This window comes from Sphaerodactylus townsendi, linkage group LG12 (genome assembly GCF_021028975.2).
Source record: "Sphaerodactylus townsendi isolate TG3544 linkage group LG12, MPM_Stown_v2.3, whole genome shotgun sequence".
NCBI lineage: Eukaryota > Metazoa > Chordata > Lepidosauria > Squamata > Sphaerodactylidae > Sphaerodactylus > Sphaerodactylus townsendi.
This window is the reverse complement of record NC_059436.1, coordinates 36829409-36848538: the sequence shown is the minus strand read 5'-3', so window position 1 is coordinate 36848538 and position 19130 is coordinate 36829409. Positions and strand designations below refer to the sequence as shown.

The 19130-nt window shown below is 45.6% G+C and overlaps 1 protein-coding gene across 1 annotated transcript in view; it reads left to right on the top strand.

Moving 5' to 3' along the window:
- The window catches only part of MAPKAP1 (MAPK associated protein 1), a 179138-nt gene extending 161765 nt beyond the window's left edge, over positions 1 to 17373 (top strand). The window contains 2 exon segments of the mRNA XM_048513260.1: positions 10876 to 10973; positions 16698 to 17373. Of these exon segments, the coding sequence (XP_048369217.1) occupies positions 10876 to 10973; positions 16698 to 16820 (221 nt within the window). The 3' untranslated portion in view covers positions 16821 to 17373.
- Positions 17374 to 19130: the final 1757 nt, after the last annotated feature.

Below are 19130 nucleotides of genomic sequence, written 5' to 3'. Positions count from 1 at the left end.
AAAATTGAAGGCACTACCCCCAGGAAGCTCTCCTTGGGTTCATTGGACGCCACCGAAAAGGGTAGCGTAAGTCTGAGGGCCTGGGCACTGTGCTCCTGGCCCCAAATGCCATGTGGAAGCTGACTGAGGTCATCCCCTGCAATGCCAGCCCAGCATCCCGTGCAGATGGGTCTGGAACATGGCGGCTGCTTCTGGAGTTGGGAGCCACACAGCTCCCAGGCGCCCGTGTGTCTACTTCCTCCACCAGCACATTTGCCACTTAGTGCTGTACGTACCCACATCTTGCACTGGCTGCAGAGATAAGTCCCTTCACCCTCCCCCAGACTGGGCTCTCAGTAAAGCTGGTTGCTGGAAAAACTGGAGCCTACATGCCTAGTCTCCCTTGTATGGGGGGCAGAGCTTCCGTCACCCCTTTAAAAAGTAAAATTAGATCACAGCTTAAGATGTGGTTGATGTAGGTTCAGTGTGTGGATGCCACTCTCCCAAAAGCAAGTATATGGGACGGGCAGGTTGGCCACCAGGTAGTCACGACCTCCTCCCAACTGAAGGAGGGAAGCAGATCCAATTGAGTAGCATGGAGCTGGCAATCTGGGGTGTTGCAGTTTCCAAGTTACAAAGGACTGAAGGCTGCTGTTGTTGTCTCCTAGTTTCAACTGCCTCCTGTTCTCCCAGTAACAACCGCCAGGATCCCCTGTGGCTCAGCATCCTTTCTGAACCAGACCCGTTCCCAACTTGAACCTTGGAGCATCTGGCTCTGATCTACAGTCTTCTGCTTGCATCCGTAAAGTCTTTGTTTTTGCCACACCAGCTGCATGCAGGATTCAGATACCATCCTTAACGAGTAGCGCCTGCATTTAATATTTTGATGTGTTGAACTTATGAATATATGGCCCTGCATAACACTGAGTCACACCATTAGTCCTCCCTTAATCAAGCTCAGCAGCGTTGCAGGTTCTGAAACACAGAAATGGGTTACCCAGCCTGCAGGGACTGAACCCAGGATTTGCAACGGATGTGCTGTACCACTGAATCAGGAGCCCTTCCACTAAACACAGGAACATGGACGAAGCTGCCTTACCTACTCAAAACAATTAAGCCCATTTGGATTAATATTGAATTCCCTCTTCTGGGAGATTCATCTGTCCCCTCTTCCCCCAACAACTTCAGACTTTTTGTTCCACTTAGCATTCCCTTATTAACCCTCCTTTCTGTTTACGTTTTTAATATTGCTGTGCGTCTAGACATATATATGTTTGTATGTACGTATGTATTGCCTTTTTAAAGTTGACTGTAATGTGTTTAGCCATTCACCACCTTGAGAATGTAAATAGGGTGGAAAGGCAGGGTAGAAATATTTCAAATGTAAAAATAAGTGGCAGCTCTTCTGACTCCCAGATGGAGAAGGACCTACGTCAGCACCTGCTACCTGGGGGTCCTTTAAACCAGAGCTGGCAAGGACTGAACTTTCTATATGCCAGGCAAGTGATCTGCCATATTCGCTACCCTTTTCGGTGGCATAAGTCCAAGGAGAGCTTTCTGGTGGTGGCGCCTTCAATTTTTTTCTCCCTCTCCACACTGGGAGAAAGCCCTCTGGAGGCAGCAGGGCGGTGTAGCAGCAGTGCCATCCCTGGACGCCCAGGGCTCTGGATTACGCTGCTCGGCATCTATTTTACCCTGCCCTTCCTCCGGGGAATTCATGGTGATTTTACATGGTTTTCCCCTCTTCCATTTGAATGACAGCCCATGAGGCAGGTTGGCCATTTAAAGCTTCTGAGCCAATGGCAATCATCAAATGGTATGCCTCCCCACTCCTACATACAGAATCAGATGAAACAGATTATCTTGTTCAACACTGTCCTCTCTGACTGGCAGATGCTCTACAGCACAGGTGTCAAACTTGAGGTGCGCGCACGCACGCACGCACACACACACACACACACACACACACACTGGCCTTGATTTCTGATGGATGTTCTGAAGTCCAGAGCTGGAGGGTCCAACCTACTACATCACAGCTGTCTGGCTAAAACTACATCTCTGCCTGCCCTCACAAAAAGTGAGTTGTTGGAGAAGCAAAGCGTCTCTTCTCATTAATTCCATTTTCAGTGTTTTAAATAAATCAACAAGGTACAGAAGCGTTGCTTTTTATGGTGCAGGGAGATGGATATATTGGTTGTTTTCCATTTATGTTTAACCCTTTCTGGTCTCTGCTGAAGTACAAGACACAGCCCCGGCATCCTTTTAAAGCTTACATTGGAGACCTGCTCCCATAATCCCATGCAAAACCACAGTGCAGTTCTTGGGAACATAAAAATTACTGTTCCAAAGAGCCCAATGTCCAGTTGTTCTGGTGTCAGATGCCTGCAAGAAACTCACAAAGCACAGCTCCTTCCCTGTTCATTCCTAGAATGCTGTCTCGGTAGATGGAGCTTCCATTGTATTCTCACTTCTAATAGACCTGATATATGTGAATCACTCCCCTTTCTTTATGTGGTGGCTAACACATCTTTTGGCTGAGACTTCTACTGCTTAGTTGTTAAAATAGTTTTAAAATTTAACAGAACAACATGGCAAATTTGCCTAGAGTTACATCCTAAGCTGCCAACCACATTGATCCGATGTGGATTGCCCCTAATTGAAAAGATTAGTGAGGTTTCTTTTTCAATATGTTTTTCTTCCATGAAATTCGTGAACATTCTGTGCCCTCCATGTGTGGATTACTGGGTGCTTCGAATGTCATTTTGTTTGCCAAGGAGAGATGCAGAGTGCTGCCCTCGCGCTGCCGAGCAGCTGTGCATCTTCTCGCTCCTCCAACATGAGAGTGGTCAGCTGAAACAGCAAGACCCAGGCCATTTTCCTATAACTTCCCCTCAAGTGACACAACCCCAAGACTTGAGAAAAGCAGGCCAGTTCATGCCCCAGCATCCTACTTCTGATTAAGGTCAGCCTTACTTGACCAGGATACTTTTGGTCCGGGACACTGTTCTTCATATTCCCTTTGCGCGATGACAATAGTAATGACAATAATAAAATTAATGTTGTGTGTGAACACTTTTAGGGTTCAAAAGATCATGTGCTTTGCCTAGCCCTAGATGATCTTGTTGAAACCCTTGCAACTCCCCTGTAAGGTAGGCAGGCATTATTTCTCCCATATTGCAGAAGGGAGGTGTGACTGAGCCTGTACAGGTGGATTGCTTAAGCCAGGGAGGCCAACCTATGCTGCTTCAGATGTTCATGGACTACAATTCCCATCAGCCCCTGCCAGCATAGCCAAATGGCCATGCTGGCAGGGGGCTGATGAGAATTGTAGTCCATGAACATCTGAAGCATCATAGGTTGGCCACTCCTGGCTTAAGGGTATAAAATGGTTGAGGTAAAATGTCCTATTAATCCTAAATTCTCTTTGTCACTACAGCACAAGAGGCCCGCTGAGTGCCAGGCCCCCACAAGAGGTTCACTTATCAGGTTCACAGGGTCAGGGTGTGCTTTGAACCAAATTATTTTTCTGCATATTAAGGTTGCCAGTTTGCCCATGTTTTCCTGCTCCTTGGAATCTTGTTTTTTTATGCAGAGGGATGAAAAATATTGAAATATGTATCAAAGTCTGGGAAACCCTTGCAGTGCCATTCTATCAGGCACCTGGCTTCAAAGCCCATATATCATGTCCTCTAAGTACTCCTGGAGATGGAAATCAATTTACCTCTTCACAGTCCACAAACACATGTCTGGCCTGAATAGCAGCAAAGCAAAGTACCAATCTGATCATTTTGCCAAACGAATATTTCACTCCTCCGTTAGCAGTATGAGATTCGGACATAAACTTCACCCAGTTCTGCAGAAAAGTCTTTTTTTGGCTCGGGTTCCTTAAATCACCTTTCAGGGCTTATAAATCTGTAGCACAGCCCATCTTTTTACTTAATTAGTCCACGCCAAGGTTTGCTTATGCGTTATTTTCCAGACAGACTTTTAGGAACAAGATAATTTTAGCATCTACCAAATTAATATTGTTCCAGTTTTCCAATTAAGAAGTTATTTACTGATAATGCCAGGGAAGTATTGACTGCAATTGAGTTTAAATCCCTACAAAAGGGTGGATTAATGTTAGGTTTTTACTGGCCCTTGGAACTCACTACTATGGGAAATGCATTTAAGTTCCAGGTAAGACCTGTCACAGTACTTTGAGGGGAGTTCCACACTTTGCTGGTGACAGATATGCTGGTGGTTCTCCCACTAAATAATGTACAATATGTTAAATGCATCTCTGTTATCCCTGGCTCAACCAGATCCCCCAGGCTGAATTTGTTATTCAGCGGAGAATTCACTTTGAAAGTACTTTTATAAAAAAAAGTACTTTTATTAAAAAAAAGATACTGCAGAAGTCCAAGGCAATACCGGCCGCAGATCTTGCACAGGCTGGGAAGGGTGTGAATGCTGGCTCTGAGATGTGCCTGCTGTGATGGATTGAAACCTTACCTCTTGTTAGTCTCCCCACAATAAGAGTTATTGACATTTCTGACTCTGTAATGGCCTCTGAAAATGGCTGACTCCTTAAAAAGCCAAAAATAAGAATCTGAAATAAAGTTCTGTGTTTGGCTTCTGTCAGTTGTGAAATACTGGAGGGGAAGAGAGGAGATAAATCACCGGATTTAAAAGAGAGAAGGGCCAGGATCAGCAACAGCCTTTCACAGATGCTCCGTGCAAGCGTAGAGCATAAAGGTCAGTAAATTGGGCAACTGTGAGCCAAATCTGACCCCGATAAATGCTGCTGGGTAGATATAGATACAGGCACACACGTCCCCCAAAGCCCTAGTCCAGGGGTCTGCAACCTGCAGCTCTCCAGATGTTCATGGACTACAATTCCCATCAGCCCCTGCCAGCATGCCCAATTGGGCATCCTGGCAGGGGCTGATGGGAATTGTAGTCCATGAACATCTGGAGAGCCGCAGGTTGCAGACCCCTGCCCTAGTCTTTTCCTCCTTGCCTCTGCACCATTGAAATTGCCTTCATGGATGAGCTAATTGCATTTTTTAAAAACACTTTGCCAAAGTCCCTCAGATAGAAAGAAGCAAGTCATTAATGCATGTTTGTATTGTCGAAGGCTTTCATGGCCAGATTCAACTGGTTGTGGTGGGTTTTCCGGTCTTTGTGGCTATGGTCTGGTGGATCTTGTTCCTAACGTTTCGCCTGCATCTGTGGCTGGACACAGTGTATAATAGACTTCCCTCTGTGATACACCTCTGAAGCTGCCAGCCACAAATGCACGTGAAACATTGGGAACAAGATCCACTAGACCATGGCCACACAGCCTGGAAAACCCACAACAACCAATTATGCATTTTTGTTCAGTCAAAATATGACCATCCAGCAACATTTTTACAGTGCTTGTAGTGTATTGCCGTCTGCATTCTGTTTCTTGCCCTAGGACGCCATCCTTGATGATCCCCAGATCCAAAGGGGTGCTGTCCTGTATTCAAATAATGTTCCTAGGAACCTTTGAACATTTAGCAGTGGTTCCTTGCTGGGTCATCCATTCCTAGCAGACACACTTTTTCAGTCCATCAGTGATAACCACCTGTAATGTTGCAGCCACAGGGGTGTGAGCCAAATGTCTTCACGCGCAACCTTTGTGATCTTGACGACAGCTCAGAAGCTGCAATTAGTGCGGAAAGCAGCAGCTGGACTGTTGATGGGGGTTAAGTGTTTTGAACATGTCGCCCCAAATTTCAGATAGCTACACAGGCTGCCAGTTCATGTCCATGTACAGTTCAAGGTGCCCTTCTCAGACCCTCGTGTCTGAGAAACTGCTTCCACACATATCTGCCTCTGAGGCAGCCCTGATCATCAGACCAGGGTTTACAACCTGTTTTCCCCTCCTAGGCTTCTGCTAGGAGCACTGAGGAGCAGCAATGGCGTAGTGGTTAAGAGCAGGTGCAGGTGCATTCTAATCTGGAGGAACCGGGTTTGATTCCCCGCTCTGTTGCTTGAGCTGTGGAGGCTTATCTGGGGAATTCAGATTAGCCTGTGCACTCCAACACACGCCAGCTGGGTGACCTTGGGCTAGTCACAGCTTTTTGGAGCTCTCTCAGCCCCACCTACCTCACAGTCATTTCAGGGGAGCAGTGGGTCTGGGGTTTTTTAATCACACTAACATCGTGTTGTGGGAGCGATCAAATATTGAAAATCCCCCCACCCAAAATTAAAAAGGGGGGGGGGGGAAGGTAGCAATGAGCCTAGCAACTGGGAGCTGTTGCTATGTTTTTGCTCTGTGTACTGCAAGTTGAGCAATAATGATCTTTTTATTGTATTTGAAATTCTTGGCACTGGTTTTATGCCTAATAAAGGTTACAAAAAAAAACAAAACTGGGAGCAACACGGAAGCAGGAAGAGGCAAAACGGTGGCTAGGATCAGAGCAAACAGTGGGACCCCTGCTTGCCTGTAATCAGAGAAACACAGGGAAACTCCCCTGAGGAGTAAACAGACTCGGGGTTAGTGCAGTGTGCATAGTGGACCCCTGAGATCTGTAATATAAACTATGACTGGCAGTAATAATCTGGCCAGTCAAATATCATTGTCAAAAAATAATCAAAATCAACTGGGTAGGAACAGTACAGAACCCCAGCCAGAATTCCATATAATGAAAACCAGGAGCGTTCTGAATGGGTTGAAAATGCAGATCGCATGTCATTCTCTTTCGTAGGGGGATTCCACGGCCAAGGGGCCACCACTGATTAGGCCCAGAAGATGTAGACATCTGACCAAGAGTCTCATCTTTCACGTATTCTGCTCATTGTGCTTCAGGAATGTTTAAACCTGTCAAATGTGGTTTCCTAGCACCAGAGAGCCATGAATATATTATTGTACCTATTATCTTCCAGTTAAGGAATTCCTGGCTTTTTGTTCATTCCTGTCAATGATTTAAAGTCTAGGTTTTGATCGTTTGCCAGTTTTTCAATAGAGAATTCATAAGTCCTGATTAGCGGGTGATAATAGTGTTTAATTAACATGCTGGGATGAAATATCGAGGTCTCTGGTTGGCTACCCATACATCAGTTTATTTTCAGAGGTCTGGAAAATTAGCTACTGTAAATAAGATTTCAAATTGGGTTTCCTCCGGGAAAAGGGGAAAAGGGATAAATCTACAGTAAAGTGCAACTGTTACGGTGTAGATGAGTTAAGTCGGACCTTTGGACTGAATGCATTAAAAAGAAAATGGAACAATGAGCATTATATGATAAATCTTAATTGCCAGTACATGAATTTTCATATGAATGAAGGATATTTGGCACGCCCAAAGGTTCTGATAACATCATCCATATCCAAAGGAAACATAGTGAGATATTCTTACTGTTTACCCCACAATTGTAGATCAGGGGTGGCAAGATTCCTGTCAGATCCCACTCACTATGCAGTTTTATAAGGCTTCTGATGGCCCCACCAATTCCTATATGGAAAAGAAAATTTGCAGAGCAGAAAATTTGTGCGAAAGAGAGGGAAAGATGGAATGTATCACGTCAATGTGGTGTAATGGTTAAGAATGGCAGACTGTAATCTGGAAAACCAGGTTTGATTCCTCGCTCTTCCCCCATGAATCCTGCTGTGTGACCTTGGGCCAGTCACATTTCTCTCAGAACTCTCTCAACCCCACTTACCTCACAGGGTGCTTGTTGCGGGGGGAGGGGGGGGTGTAAGCCACTGTGAGACTCCTTCAGATAGAGAAAATGAGGTAGGAAAAAACTATTCTTCTGCCTCATTTATTTAAAATTATTTTTATCAAGTGCCTAAAATAATTAACTGCCAATGCAAATAGAAAGGGATAGAGAAGAGGTCTGCAGGTTTAATCTTTGAAGTTAGAGGCCAGGTACATTACGGGGGGAGGGGGGCATGGAGGAAAGGACCACTTATTTCCCCTGGCTTTCTCTGAATGATAAGCCTTTGAGAACTGCTTGAGTTCAGCAGTGGAGGAAGAGGATCAGACATTGGCTGAAAGTCTGTTCCGATGATAGGGAGTTTCAAGGGGAAAGGGACGCAAGCAAGCTTCACTTGAAGACTCCTAGAAAATAGCCAAGGAGGTTCCAAGGAGGAGCACATAGATAAGGGAGAGAAATTGAGAAATTTGACGTGAGGAGAGAAAAAGCCAGCACAGAAGACGGTGCAAGCAGATCGGAATGATTGGAACTCAAAACTGAAACCTCATGGATGCTGGGGCAATTATGCCTGCGGAGGTGTAATACTCTTATTCTTTAGAGCAGTGATTCCCAACCAGGGTTCCGTGGTACCCTGGGGTGCCGTGAGCATGTCCCAGGGGTACTGCGGCAACGCTACCAGCCCCCCTCACTTTTGTGGTGTCTTCCGCCGGTGCCAGCAAGGACATGGTGCTGGCCCAGGAGGCAGAACCAGCCGCAAGGTCAGCAGCCAATTCCCGCCCCAGAGTGCTTCCCTTCACCCTGGGAGGAGAAGGTGGGGGGGGGTAGGGGTGGCAGGCAGGGGCACTGGGAGGGGAAGGTGGGGGGGCAGGCAGGGGTACCATGAGATATGAAGAGTGAGGTCAAGGGAACCGTGACATCTAAAACATTGGGAAACACTGCTTTAGAGCATAGGTGTCAAACTCACATCTCTCCAAATGTTATGGACTATAGTTCCCATCATCCCCTGCCAGCATGATGCTGGCAGGGGATGATGGGAACTGTAGTCCATAACATCTGGTGGGCTGTGAGTTTGACACCTGTACTTTAGAGGTTCCAGATTTATTGTCCCATGATGGGACTGGATGATGCAGAAAAATGTCCTTGACTTCTGTGTCTCCAAACATTGGGACCTCATAGTGTCCCTGAGACCACAAAGGGGACTGTCACTTCCCGAGTCACAGTGGATTTTCGAAATGCTCCGCCTCTGCCCTTGCAGGTTAAGGATACATAGGATAATTTTGGTCCATTTTCATATATTATTATCAGCATCATATTACCTTCATCTTATTAGTCACAGCGGCCCTGAAGGCCACACACTTTCCAACGCCGTTTTTGGATCTCTTCTGAATTTGTTGAATTGTCCTTCTAATCCTGCTAAGTCGATCTAAAAGCTCGGCTGCTGGAGATGGTTAAACAAGCAAAGTCCACAGTAGGTATCAGAAACCTTTCCTTCTAGCTACGAGCCCTGTTTTCTTGCTAGCTTTTAGGGGGACCTGAGATTCTGGCCCATACTCAGAGAACTGGCAAGATTCACTCTCACAGCTTCGGTTGCCCATTTGCAGAATGGCAGCAAAAAGGAGTCCCACCATAGAGTATGTTGAGGGAGTTCTAGATATATGGAACCTAGCTTCTCAATTGGAAGGGGAACTGGGGATGGCATTCTAGGCATGCTCAGAGGCAGGGAAAAATAAAATGGTGGGGGTTAAGAAAGAAGGGGGAACAGCAGCAAGACCAGACACACCCACCAATGGGGAGGACCCCACTGCATTTAAAGCCCTTTGTAAACCAGGGAAATGAGCCACAGAAATCACTTAGCAGAAGGTGAGATCTGAGATTTCATCATAGGGTCTATTTTCTGCTAAATGTTGCACTTCTATTTCATTTAAATTTCAAATAGCTTGCTATATTCAGCCGTTGTTTTTGCTAACTCTGATCATTCCTGGGTTAATTGGCCATTTTAAAAAAAATAGCAAAATCCACTGCCTCCCCCCTGAAGATGACTATTATATACCAGGAACATCTCACAAAATAGTTTCTAATGGCTTAGCAGAAATACAGTCTAGGGGTTGCCTCCTGCCCAAGTAGCCATTTGATGGATATTTGCATTTTTTTTCTCCCCATGGAGGGGATGCGGGGGGGGGGGTGAACTTTAATGAAAGGAGTTCAGCCGTTTCTGTAAGACTCCACTTGTCTTAAATTGAAATGACACGGGAAGGCTGTCAGGCTCCTTCGCGCCGTCTGTTCAGCCGGCAGTATGTGAAGATCACCATCTGTAAGGTTTTTACCCCCGTTCTGTCATGGCGAAAAGCTCTTGCTGAAAGTTTTGAGAGCAGTAAATCCCAAACTGTATGCTGGGGCACGCCACATCTCAGGAGAGATCGGCCGCTTGCGCCTATGTGGAAATTGGATAAATAACGAGGGGCTCTTGGTAACCCAAGGTGTCCCCATCCACAGAGGAGGCTGCCTGCTGAGTCTGTCCGTGAGTGAGTCACTGCTCTGGCCTTACCTCTTTCTAATTGGCCTCAGCTAGGGGAATGTAATTCTGCCCAGACTGTGTATAAAGTATGGCAGGGTCACTCTAAGTGGAGGGATGCAGTAAAATTACCTGCTGTCACAGGTGGCCATCTCTATATGAAATACTACTTTGGCCTGATTGCCGTCCCATCACTCTCTACTGCTAGGTGCAGTTTAATCAGTAGCCCTAAAGGAGGCCTCTCGTTATGCCTCTGCATGAGTCACTGGTTTAGATTTGCTGCCTTCAAATGGTGAAGAGAACAGTGACACAGTTGGATACATAAAGAGTGGCTTCCCCTAAGAGGAGCTAATTCTGACGCTTGCACTTTTTAAAGATTTGATCCAGCCAAAGTGACTCAGTGAGCTAAGCACATGCTAAAACAGATGTTCATGGACTACAATTGACCATGCCAGCAGGGACTGATGGGAATTGTAGTCCATGAACATCTGAAGCACCAGAGTTGGACACCCCTGTGCTAAAATATCTCTCAGCGAGGTCAGTGGACCTTAAACCTTATGACCAGACTGTGCCCTGATTCAGGTGTTGCAGTGACTGGAATTCAGGAATTTCAGCCATCGTGTCTGGATAACAGTATTATGGGAAGGGCTCTTCTAAACCTGGCATTCCTCCTTGATTTTCATATCCTGCTCTTTCTTTCTTTTAAATCCTTACAGGCCATGCAATATTTAAACTCACATATCTAAGCAATCATGACTACAAACATCTCTACTTTGAGTCTGATGCTGCTACTGTCAACGAGATTGTGCTGAAGGTACGTGGGGCACATAATGAAATGGGGGGGGCAGTGATTCAAGGTGACCATTCTCTTGAGTTGGTGGACTGACAAACTCTATGAACTGTAGGGTCACCTTACTCTCAGGGTCAGGGGGGTTCTCATAGGCAGTATATACGTCCTACCTTGAAGGGGTATCGGTTCCCTCCTCCAGTTAGGAGCTCCGGTGGTGCAGGATAGGGAATCAGTCTGTAGCCCCCTGATTCAAAACCCCTACATAGATTCCACAATTCTTCACTGGGTGGATTCTGCTGTAATAGCAGGGCCGAGCTAATACTTAAAAAAGAAAACTAAAACAAGAAGAACTAAGTTCCCTATGACCTTGGTAAGGGATTCAGATCTGCAACCGTTTGCTAATTTCCAGGGCTGCAACATTCAGTCTATTCAATTTATTAGTTTGATTAGGCCAATTAAAAATCTGTTGATCAACTGAAAAGGTAGCTCCAAGTTATCAGGCAGCTGGTTTATGAAGAAAATAGATTATTTTAAATGCAGATACTGAAGAGGTGATGGTCCTTGCCATCTGATCCTTTTTATTAGTGACGGTTCTTCTTTCTGTCTTACGCAGAAGGGAAGGCCTCTTCTAAAATGATACCCGCTCATGGACATCATTTAAAAACTAAGCGTGCCTTTTGCCTCCGACTTTTTTTTTCTTATGTAGCTATATGTAGATGTCATCAACAAAAGCACATACAATCAATTGGCTAGCTTCTTCTAGTCTTGAACAAAGTAGTATGGTGGGCATTGAAACCCTGCCTGCTGACCACAGGGGACCTAGTCCAAATCTGCATTTTTCTCTCTCCTGGTTTCTTAGATTTTACTGAGCATTGTTTAAAGACTAGGAACCTGTCTTTTAGAAAAGAAAAGCGAACAAAATGCAAAAGATTTATCAGGTTCTGTTGAGTCACAACAAACACTGCATCAGAGGGCAAAAGGTGGCATTTAGCTAGTTTTCTCCACAGGGAAGACTCCTTTCCAACCTCAAGTATTAACCAGTTAGATGCAAGTCTGCAAAACCTGCCCCTTGAAGTGTGGTTCAAATAAAAGCCCACTGCTGTTTTCAGGAAGCTTGTAGCAATTTGGGTGCAGGACTAGAGTCCATGAAGCTCAATAGGTGACCCTTGGATCAGTCACCCTCTCTCAGCCTAGCCCAGGGGTCTGCAACCTGTGGCTCTCCAGATGTTCATGGACTACAATTCCTATCAGGAATTTGTCGTCCATGAACATCTGGAGAGCTGCAGGTTGCAGACCCCTGGCCTAGCCTCACAGACCAGTTGCTGTGAAGTTAAAATGGAAGAAGTAAGACCCTGCACACCACCTGAGCCGCTTGGAGAAGAGCAGGGTAAAAACTGTCTCTCTTTTTTGGCCAACAAGTCACACCTGACTTATTGCGACCTCATAGAGCAGGGGTCTGCAACTTGCGGCTCCCCAGATGTTCATGGACTACAATTCCCATCAGCCCCCTCCCATCAGCCCCTGCAAGGCAAGAGACCTCCAGAGGTAGTTTGCCACTGCCTGCCTCTGCCTCATGACCCTAGCGTTCCTTTGAGGTCTCCCATCCAAGTGCTAGCCAGGGTCATGTCTGAGAGTGTATGACTGGCCCAAAGTCAGCTAGCAATTTTCCATTGCAGAGGGAGGGTTCAATCCTGACTTTCCCAGATTCTATCTAGTCTGACATTTTAACCATACACCACACTGGCTTTCAAACGGCCTTTGGAGAGTTCCTTTTCAACTCAGCACTGGAAAAAGTGAGGCATGGCCTAAGAAGTCCAGAAAGGGGGCGTTTTTGACACAAATGCCTTGGAGCAGCTTGAGGGGAAGGATTGGCTGGAGACTCCTCCACACCAAGATTAGGCTGCAACTGATGCACTGAGCTGTTTTTCTGAACTTCATACCTGTGCCTCGTGCCCTTGTGCATTAAATTGCTGTCCCACAATCAGAAGCAGACACCCAGAATGGAGGTGGTTTCAGTTCCTTTGGAGGCTGGAATAGTTTTCCCCATTCCAACCTTGGTTAAGTTGCATACGAAATGGCTGTGCCCTTTGAGCAGAATGCAGAATATTGCTGCCATTTGTCTCACTGGTATGATTTTAGGAGTATTCCATTAAACCCATAATGTCTTTCTTGACTCTGTGAATAATTTTCAAGGGGCCTCATTTCCAGTCTCAGCCTCTGGGTCGTCCCCAAAAAGCCAGTTCTCACCCCGTTGGTAATCAGCCGCTCACAGGGTTACTCCAACTCTCTCTTCAAATATGTTTGCATTTTTGTTAAGGAAGGTGATTTTTTTTTTATTGGTAGGGTTTACTTTTTTATTTAAGGAAATATAGTTTGCTGTACGCGTCGGTTGATTTACTTTCTGAAACGATGACGCTAACGCTGCTGGAAGGTTAAACGGAACTTTCTGCCATCCATTATTTTTATGGCAATTTAAAATTTTCAAGTGATAAGCTTTATGTGCCATTTCTAGTCCTTAACGGGCTTTCCCATGTAAAGCTTATGGAAGTACTCAATAACTGACATATGCTAAGGAATTTCGTTTCTTGCCCACCACCCAAGCAGAAGAGCCATCACTGCTTTTGCACCACAAGACATGAACTTCTATCGCTGACATATTGTCCCTTTTTTTGTCTTCTCTAAGCTGTTGTTTCTACAAAGATCTCTTGAATCCCTGAAAAGATTTTTGATGTTGCTTCTTGGAACCCTCTAAGGATAAATTGTTGGGGAGAGAGGGGATAGAATCCATCCTTAGAACTACTCACCTGTCTAACTGTATGAACAAAAAGGAGGGATGGAATGGTTAAAATCAGGGCTTATCAAGATAACGAACAGGCGTTCGTTGAGCATGTGATTATTTCCAGGATTAAATGTACACTTACCTTATCTATACCTGGGAATCCAAGGGAAGTGCCTTTAGGATTGACATTTCTGAGAACAGTTGTTGCAAGTGGTACCCATGCACTCTCATTCTTATTTTGAAAGTTGGGTTTTGTTTTGTTTTTAAGGAAGATGAAAATTGCAGGATTCAGAAAACGGACCATTTCTTGTGCTTCCTAAGTAATTGAGGTATAGCCCCCTTGAATAACATGGGGCTTACTTCTGAGTAGACCTGTTAAGGATTGCACTCAAAACTTGGGCTGTGAGAAAGCTGTTCCAATACCTTTTTCAGGATAAAGAGGACACCAGATTTGAGAATGTATCTGCATTTCTTGGACCATCTTTGTTTTAGAATTCTCTGTTTGGGTCCTGGTTCTTACCTAGTTCTGAACCCAAAGCACAAGGAATCCAAGTGGAGCATTCTAGAACAAAGATGGACCAGGAAATGGCAGATCAATTCTCAAACCTGGTGTCATCTTTATCCTGAAAAAGGTGTAGGATGTCCCATAAGAAATAGATTAATTTAGTGATGACTGGGTAAAGGCTTCTGTGAATTCAGAGCATTTGTTTACAGAGAATGCTGCCCAGTGTATATTTATATTATTTACTTCTGTAGTCTTTCTTGTTTCCAGTTAGACTTTTCTGGGGACAAGTCATTCTGCCACATCTACTCATTCACTCACTATTCACTCATTCACTCATTCACAATTATACATCCTTAGCCAAGGATGTCTGTTCCAACTCTGCGTGCGTGCGTGTGTGTGTGTGTGTGTGTGTGTGAATGAGAGAGAGAGAGAGAGAGAGAGAGAGAGAGAGAGAGAGAGAGAGAGAGAGAGAGAAACAGTCTGCTCTGAGTTGGCCTCCTTCCTTCCATGGAAGAGGCATGCCCGAGACAGTGAGTAGCACGGAATCCCAGTGGGGTGGGCTTCTCCAAGGATGGGCAACTATATAAACTCAAAGTAAGCCTTGTTTGGCCACACTAGTTAATTGTGCCTCCAATTTGATTTGGGGCAGGGGGAAGCATGCCTCTCAGTTTACATATATTTGGGGATCAATGGGCATTTGGGGATCAGTTCCTTAGATATTAGAAGAGGAGAATTGGACCAGAAAGTGGAGGCCAAGCAAGATTTCCGAACAACACATGCAAGCAAGGCAAATCACACATCCCATGTCCAAATTGAAACCCGCACATCACACCAGTAGGTGTATTTTTAGGTTTGCATCATAAATTCACCCGTTAATTCTTTATTTGTAACTAAAAGAGGTAGAGAGGTGAGATCGGATCAGAATTCTCATAACCCCTCCTGTACGTGATCAAGATGGAAAAGTTCCAGGATTTTACTGACCATGAAAACTTCCTCTCTTTTTCCCTGCCTTGAGCTCCTCATTTGCTGCGGAAGAGCAGATCCTTCACAGTGCATAAAATTGGGCGAGTTTTAAGCCACAGCGTATTAACCACCTAATGGTGGGGCAAAGGGCGTTCTTATCTTTGGATTTCTGCATTAACCTTCCATTAAAATTATCTATGTGATTATCGCCCGAGCACTGGAAGATAATAAATTTAAGTAAGAGTTGGCTTGTTAAATATCATTTAAAAATGCCTTCATCAAGTAACATGTTCCAAAACATAACTGGATGCGTAGGAATTGCTGAACGCACAAACATCAAAAGAAAGGATTGTTTTAATTTTAGTTTTTATGACTGCATTGCTAACGGATGAGGACAGTATAGCAGTTCCTTTACAGCATTCATTTGACGCACGAGAGATAGACTGACGGTAGTTTTCTGGGTTGCGCAGAGCAAGAATGTGAGGCCAGAATGGCATAGGCACAGCCATGTTGGGAAGTTGCCCAGGAAAATCCCATGGGAAAGGAGCATTAAAAAGTCATGCCTATAGCGTCCCTGTTCTATGTATTTTTTTCTCCTTCCCATCCCCACCTCTGAATCAGGACCCCACAAATGCAAAAGGATTGCATTTGATAGTGCATTAAGGCAAATTCCAGAGGAGTAGCCAGAGGACCACAGCTACCGTGTTTCCCCGAAAATAAGACAGGGTCTTATATTAATTTTTGCTCCAAAAGATGTGTTAGGGCTTATTTTCAGGGGATGTCTTATTCCCCCCCCCCCCATATTTTGCGCTCCGTTCCCCCCCCCCCCCCCCCGACCAGATCAGCTGCACTGGGAAATCTGTATCTAAGGCTTATTTTTGGAGTAGGGCTTATATTTCAAGCATCCTCCAAAAATCCCGAAAAATCACACTAGGGCTTATTTTCAGGATAGGGCTGATTTTCGGGGAAACAGGGTGTCAAAGCACCTTAAAAAAATAACACATTTATTATGGCAAAAGGGGTCACTGGCGGACACAAATTAAATGGGGCGTAAATGAGGGCATGTTCTGCTGGCCAACAGACTACACTGCCAATCAGAAAACCTCCCAGTTCAAACCTCTGCTGGGATTTCGAAGCCTCTGGCTGGGATGATGAAGAGGCCCCTCTAGGCTTGCTGCATTGTTATCTCTTTTTTCTATAAGTCTCAAGGAAACTTAGCAGGTAGTTTTAAATAAGCGACTTTCTCTCAATCCCAACCCCCCTTCTGCCTAATAATAGCAACAGCAATAACAACAATAATAATGGTCTCCCTTACAGGTTTTTGCAAGGATTACAAGGTGAAGTACATTAATGATTTGACACTCTGAAAGCAGTTGTAGGAATGCTGAGTCGTCTTTTTTGATCAGTAATGCCACTCCAGAAAGTGCTCTTGGAGCCGCCTCTGAGCCCATCCCTGCCTGTCTTTTGGGGACTGAAACATCTCTTTCTCGATTTTTCCTAGGTGAACTACATCCTCGAGTCCCGGGCCAGCACAGCTCGAGCTGACTACCTGGCTCAGAAGCAGAGGAAGCTGAGTAGAAGGACCAGCTTTAGCTTCCAGAAAGAGAAGAAATCTGGGCAGTAGCAAGGCCTAGGCTGGGCTAGAACAAAACTGGAAAAATCGAAACAAAAAAAAAAAGCAAGGAATCTTCCTGCTCCGTTCAAAGCAGGCAGTGCCCTGAACAGCCTGGGAGAGCAGAAGCCCAGACTCATGACCTCTGGCAGTAGCCAACCAGGGCAGGAATTGTGCTTTTACAGGTGGGCAGGCCAGGGCTGCTTCTAGGTGACAGGCATCACTCATCGATGGAAACTAAGAGCCATATCAACCCAAGAACAGACAGTCCGGCTTTCGAAGCCTCTGGCCGGGGCAACCAAGAGGCCCCCCGTAGGCTTGGCGTGTTGTCTTCTTTTTTCGTAGACCTTTCTAATGTACAATCGCAAGGAAAGCTGTCGCGGGTTGGCAAAGCAATCCGCAAAAAACACACAAACACACACAGCCTCCATCCATAACACTCCCACACACAAAACACACCCCATAACGTATCACTTGTGACATGATCAAATTTCTTATAAAACAAAACAGACTTGTAGGACAAATGTATTCCATTTTTACTACTAATAAACAAACGTACTCTTTCTCAAGGTCTACTGGGTGTTTGGTTCTTCAGATGAGGCGGTCAGGAGCGAGGAAGCATGCCAAGACGTTCCCAAACCTAAGTGTTCGTTGTAGGCACTGTGGAGCCAGCACCTCCTCTGAATCCCATTCAAGCATAAATAACCAGTTGCTCCATTAGGCCAGAAAACAGAGCGAAGGAAGAAGAGTTGGATTTATACCCTGCTTTTCTCTTATCTTTAAGAAGTCTCAAAGTGGCTTATAATCACCTTCCCTCCCCAAAACAGGCACCTTGTGAGATAAGTGGAGCTCAGAGAGTTCTGAGAGAATTGTGACTGTCCCAAGATCATCCAGCAGGCTTCATGTGAAGGAGTGGGGAAATACCCAGTTCAACAATTAAGAGTCTGCCTGTCAAGCCCCGGTTCTGTGGACCAATTCAGACTCGTCAACTCTGGGTTTAGAAGCCTTTATTGATAGTCATCGGTTGGCCGGAGAGAAGAAGCCAGTTCTGAGAACCGATTCGAACAACTCATGTATATCAAACCCCCCTTTGCCTTTCCCCCTCCCAATTCCACACCTCCATCCCACACAGCCTAGAGCTCTACAGAAAGGATGCAAGACAGGCTGAAGGTCAGGAACACAGAGATAAAGTCCCAGGCCCAGCTACTTCGTTACACTTGCCAAAAGCGAAAGTAACTGTCCATCACTATCCATCTCCCCCCACCCTTCAGTGTAGTCCTGATGGACGCCAGGCTCCAGCCTGACACCACCACTCTTCACCATTTCACCACACTGGCAGGCTGCTGTCCTAGTACAGTGCTATTTGATCACAGGGCAGTACCAAGGAGAGTGCACAGGTGGATGTAGTTCTGCAGTAACTGGGGACCCTCCTGGTCTCCTGCAGGCCATACTCACTTATCATATGTGACTAGGAGAGTGCTAAATGGCAATACTGCCCACCCAGGCTGGCTGGCTCTGGAGCTGATAATTTCAACAGCATTAATTTCAGCTGGAGGGCTGGCAAATTTGGCCTACAGCCTCTAGCTGCCCACACAGCTTTTTTTTTTTTTTTGTCTTTGGGCTGTGGGAAGCCCAAGCTCTTGTGCCCGATGTCTGGGAGAAGCCAGAGGAAGGAACCTCATTAAAGCAGTGGTTGGGTGCAGCCCAGCAAAGATTAATGGGGGCAGTTATTCACAGAGACACGTCTGTAATGGAACCATGAATTTCCGGAGGAATCTGCCGCCTGGAGTTGTTGCTACATTTCAGGAGGGAGCTCTGGCTGAAATTAATGCTGCTTAAATCATCAGCTCCGGTGCCACGTGGCCTCCTTCATGGCCTCTGCCACGTCTCAGAGCAGGCAGGTGTTTATGATGTGCAAAAAGAAAAGAAAAGACCCAAAGCTCTCAGGAGAGACAACTGCTGGAAGGCTAAGGTTTCAAACTGTCTACCTCAGGGGATCCCCCTCTTTGCTGTGGTGCCCCTGCAGTTCTGCTGTCAAAACCCTGCGTATTGCCAAGGATTCTGGGGCATTTCCTACAGTGCGTACTTGGTTAGCAGGGTCAAGTATTTTGGACCTCATCATAAACCCAAATGCACTGAGAGCACACACTCAGCATTATGGTATGGAGAAACATGGATGACTTGATCTTATCTGAGGCGCCCCTGTAAACAATTCCAAAATTCTCTGGAATGCCGTTTGAAAACCACAAGTTATAGCCCCATAGTTTTCGGGCAGAATAAGATAAATTAACGGCAAGTGTGGAAGAAGGTTACATTTGTGAG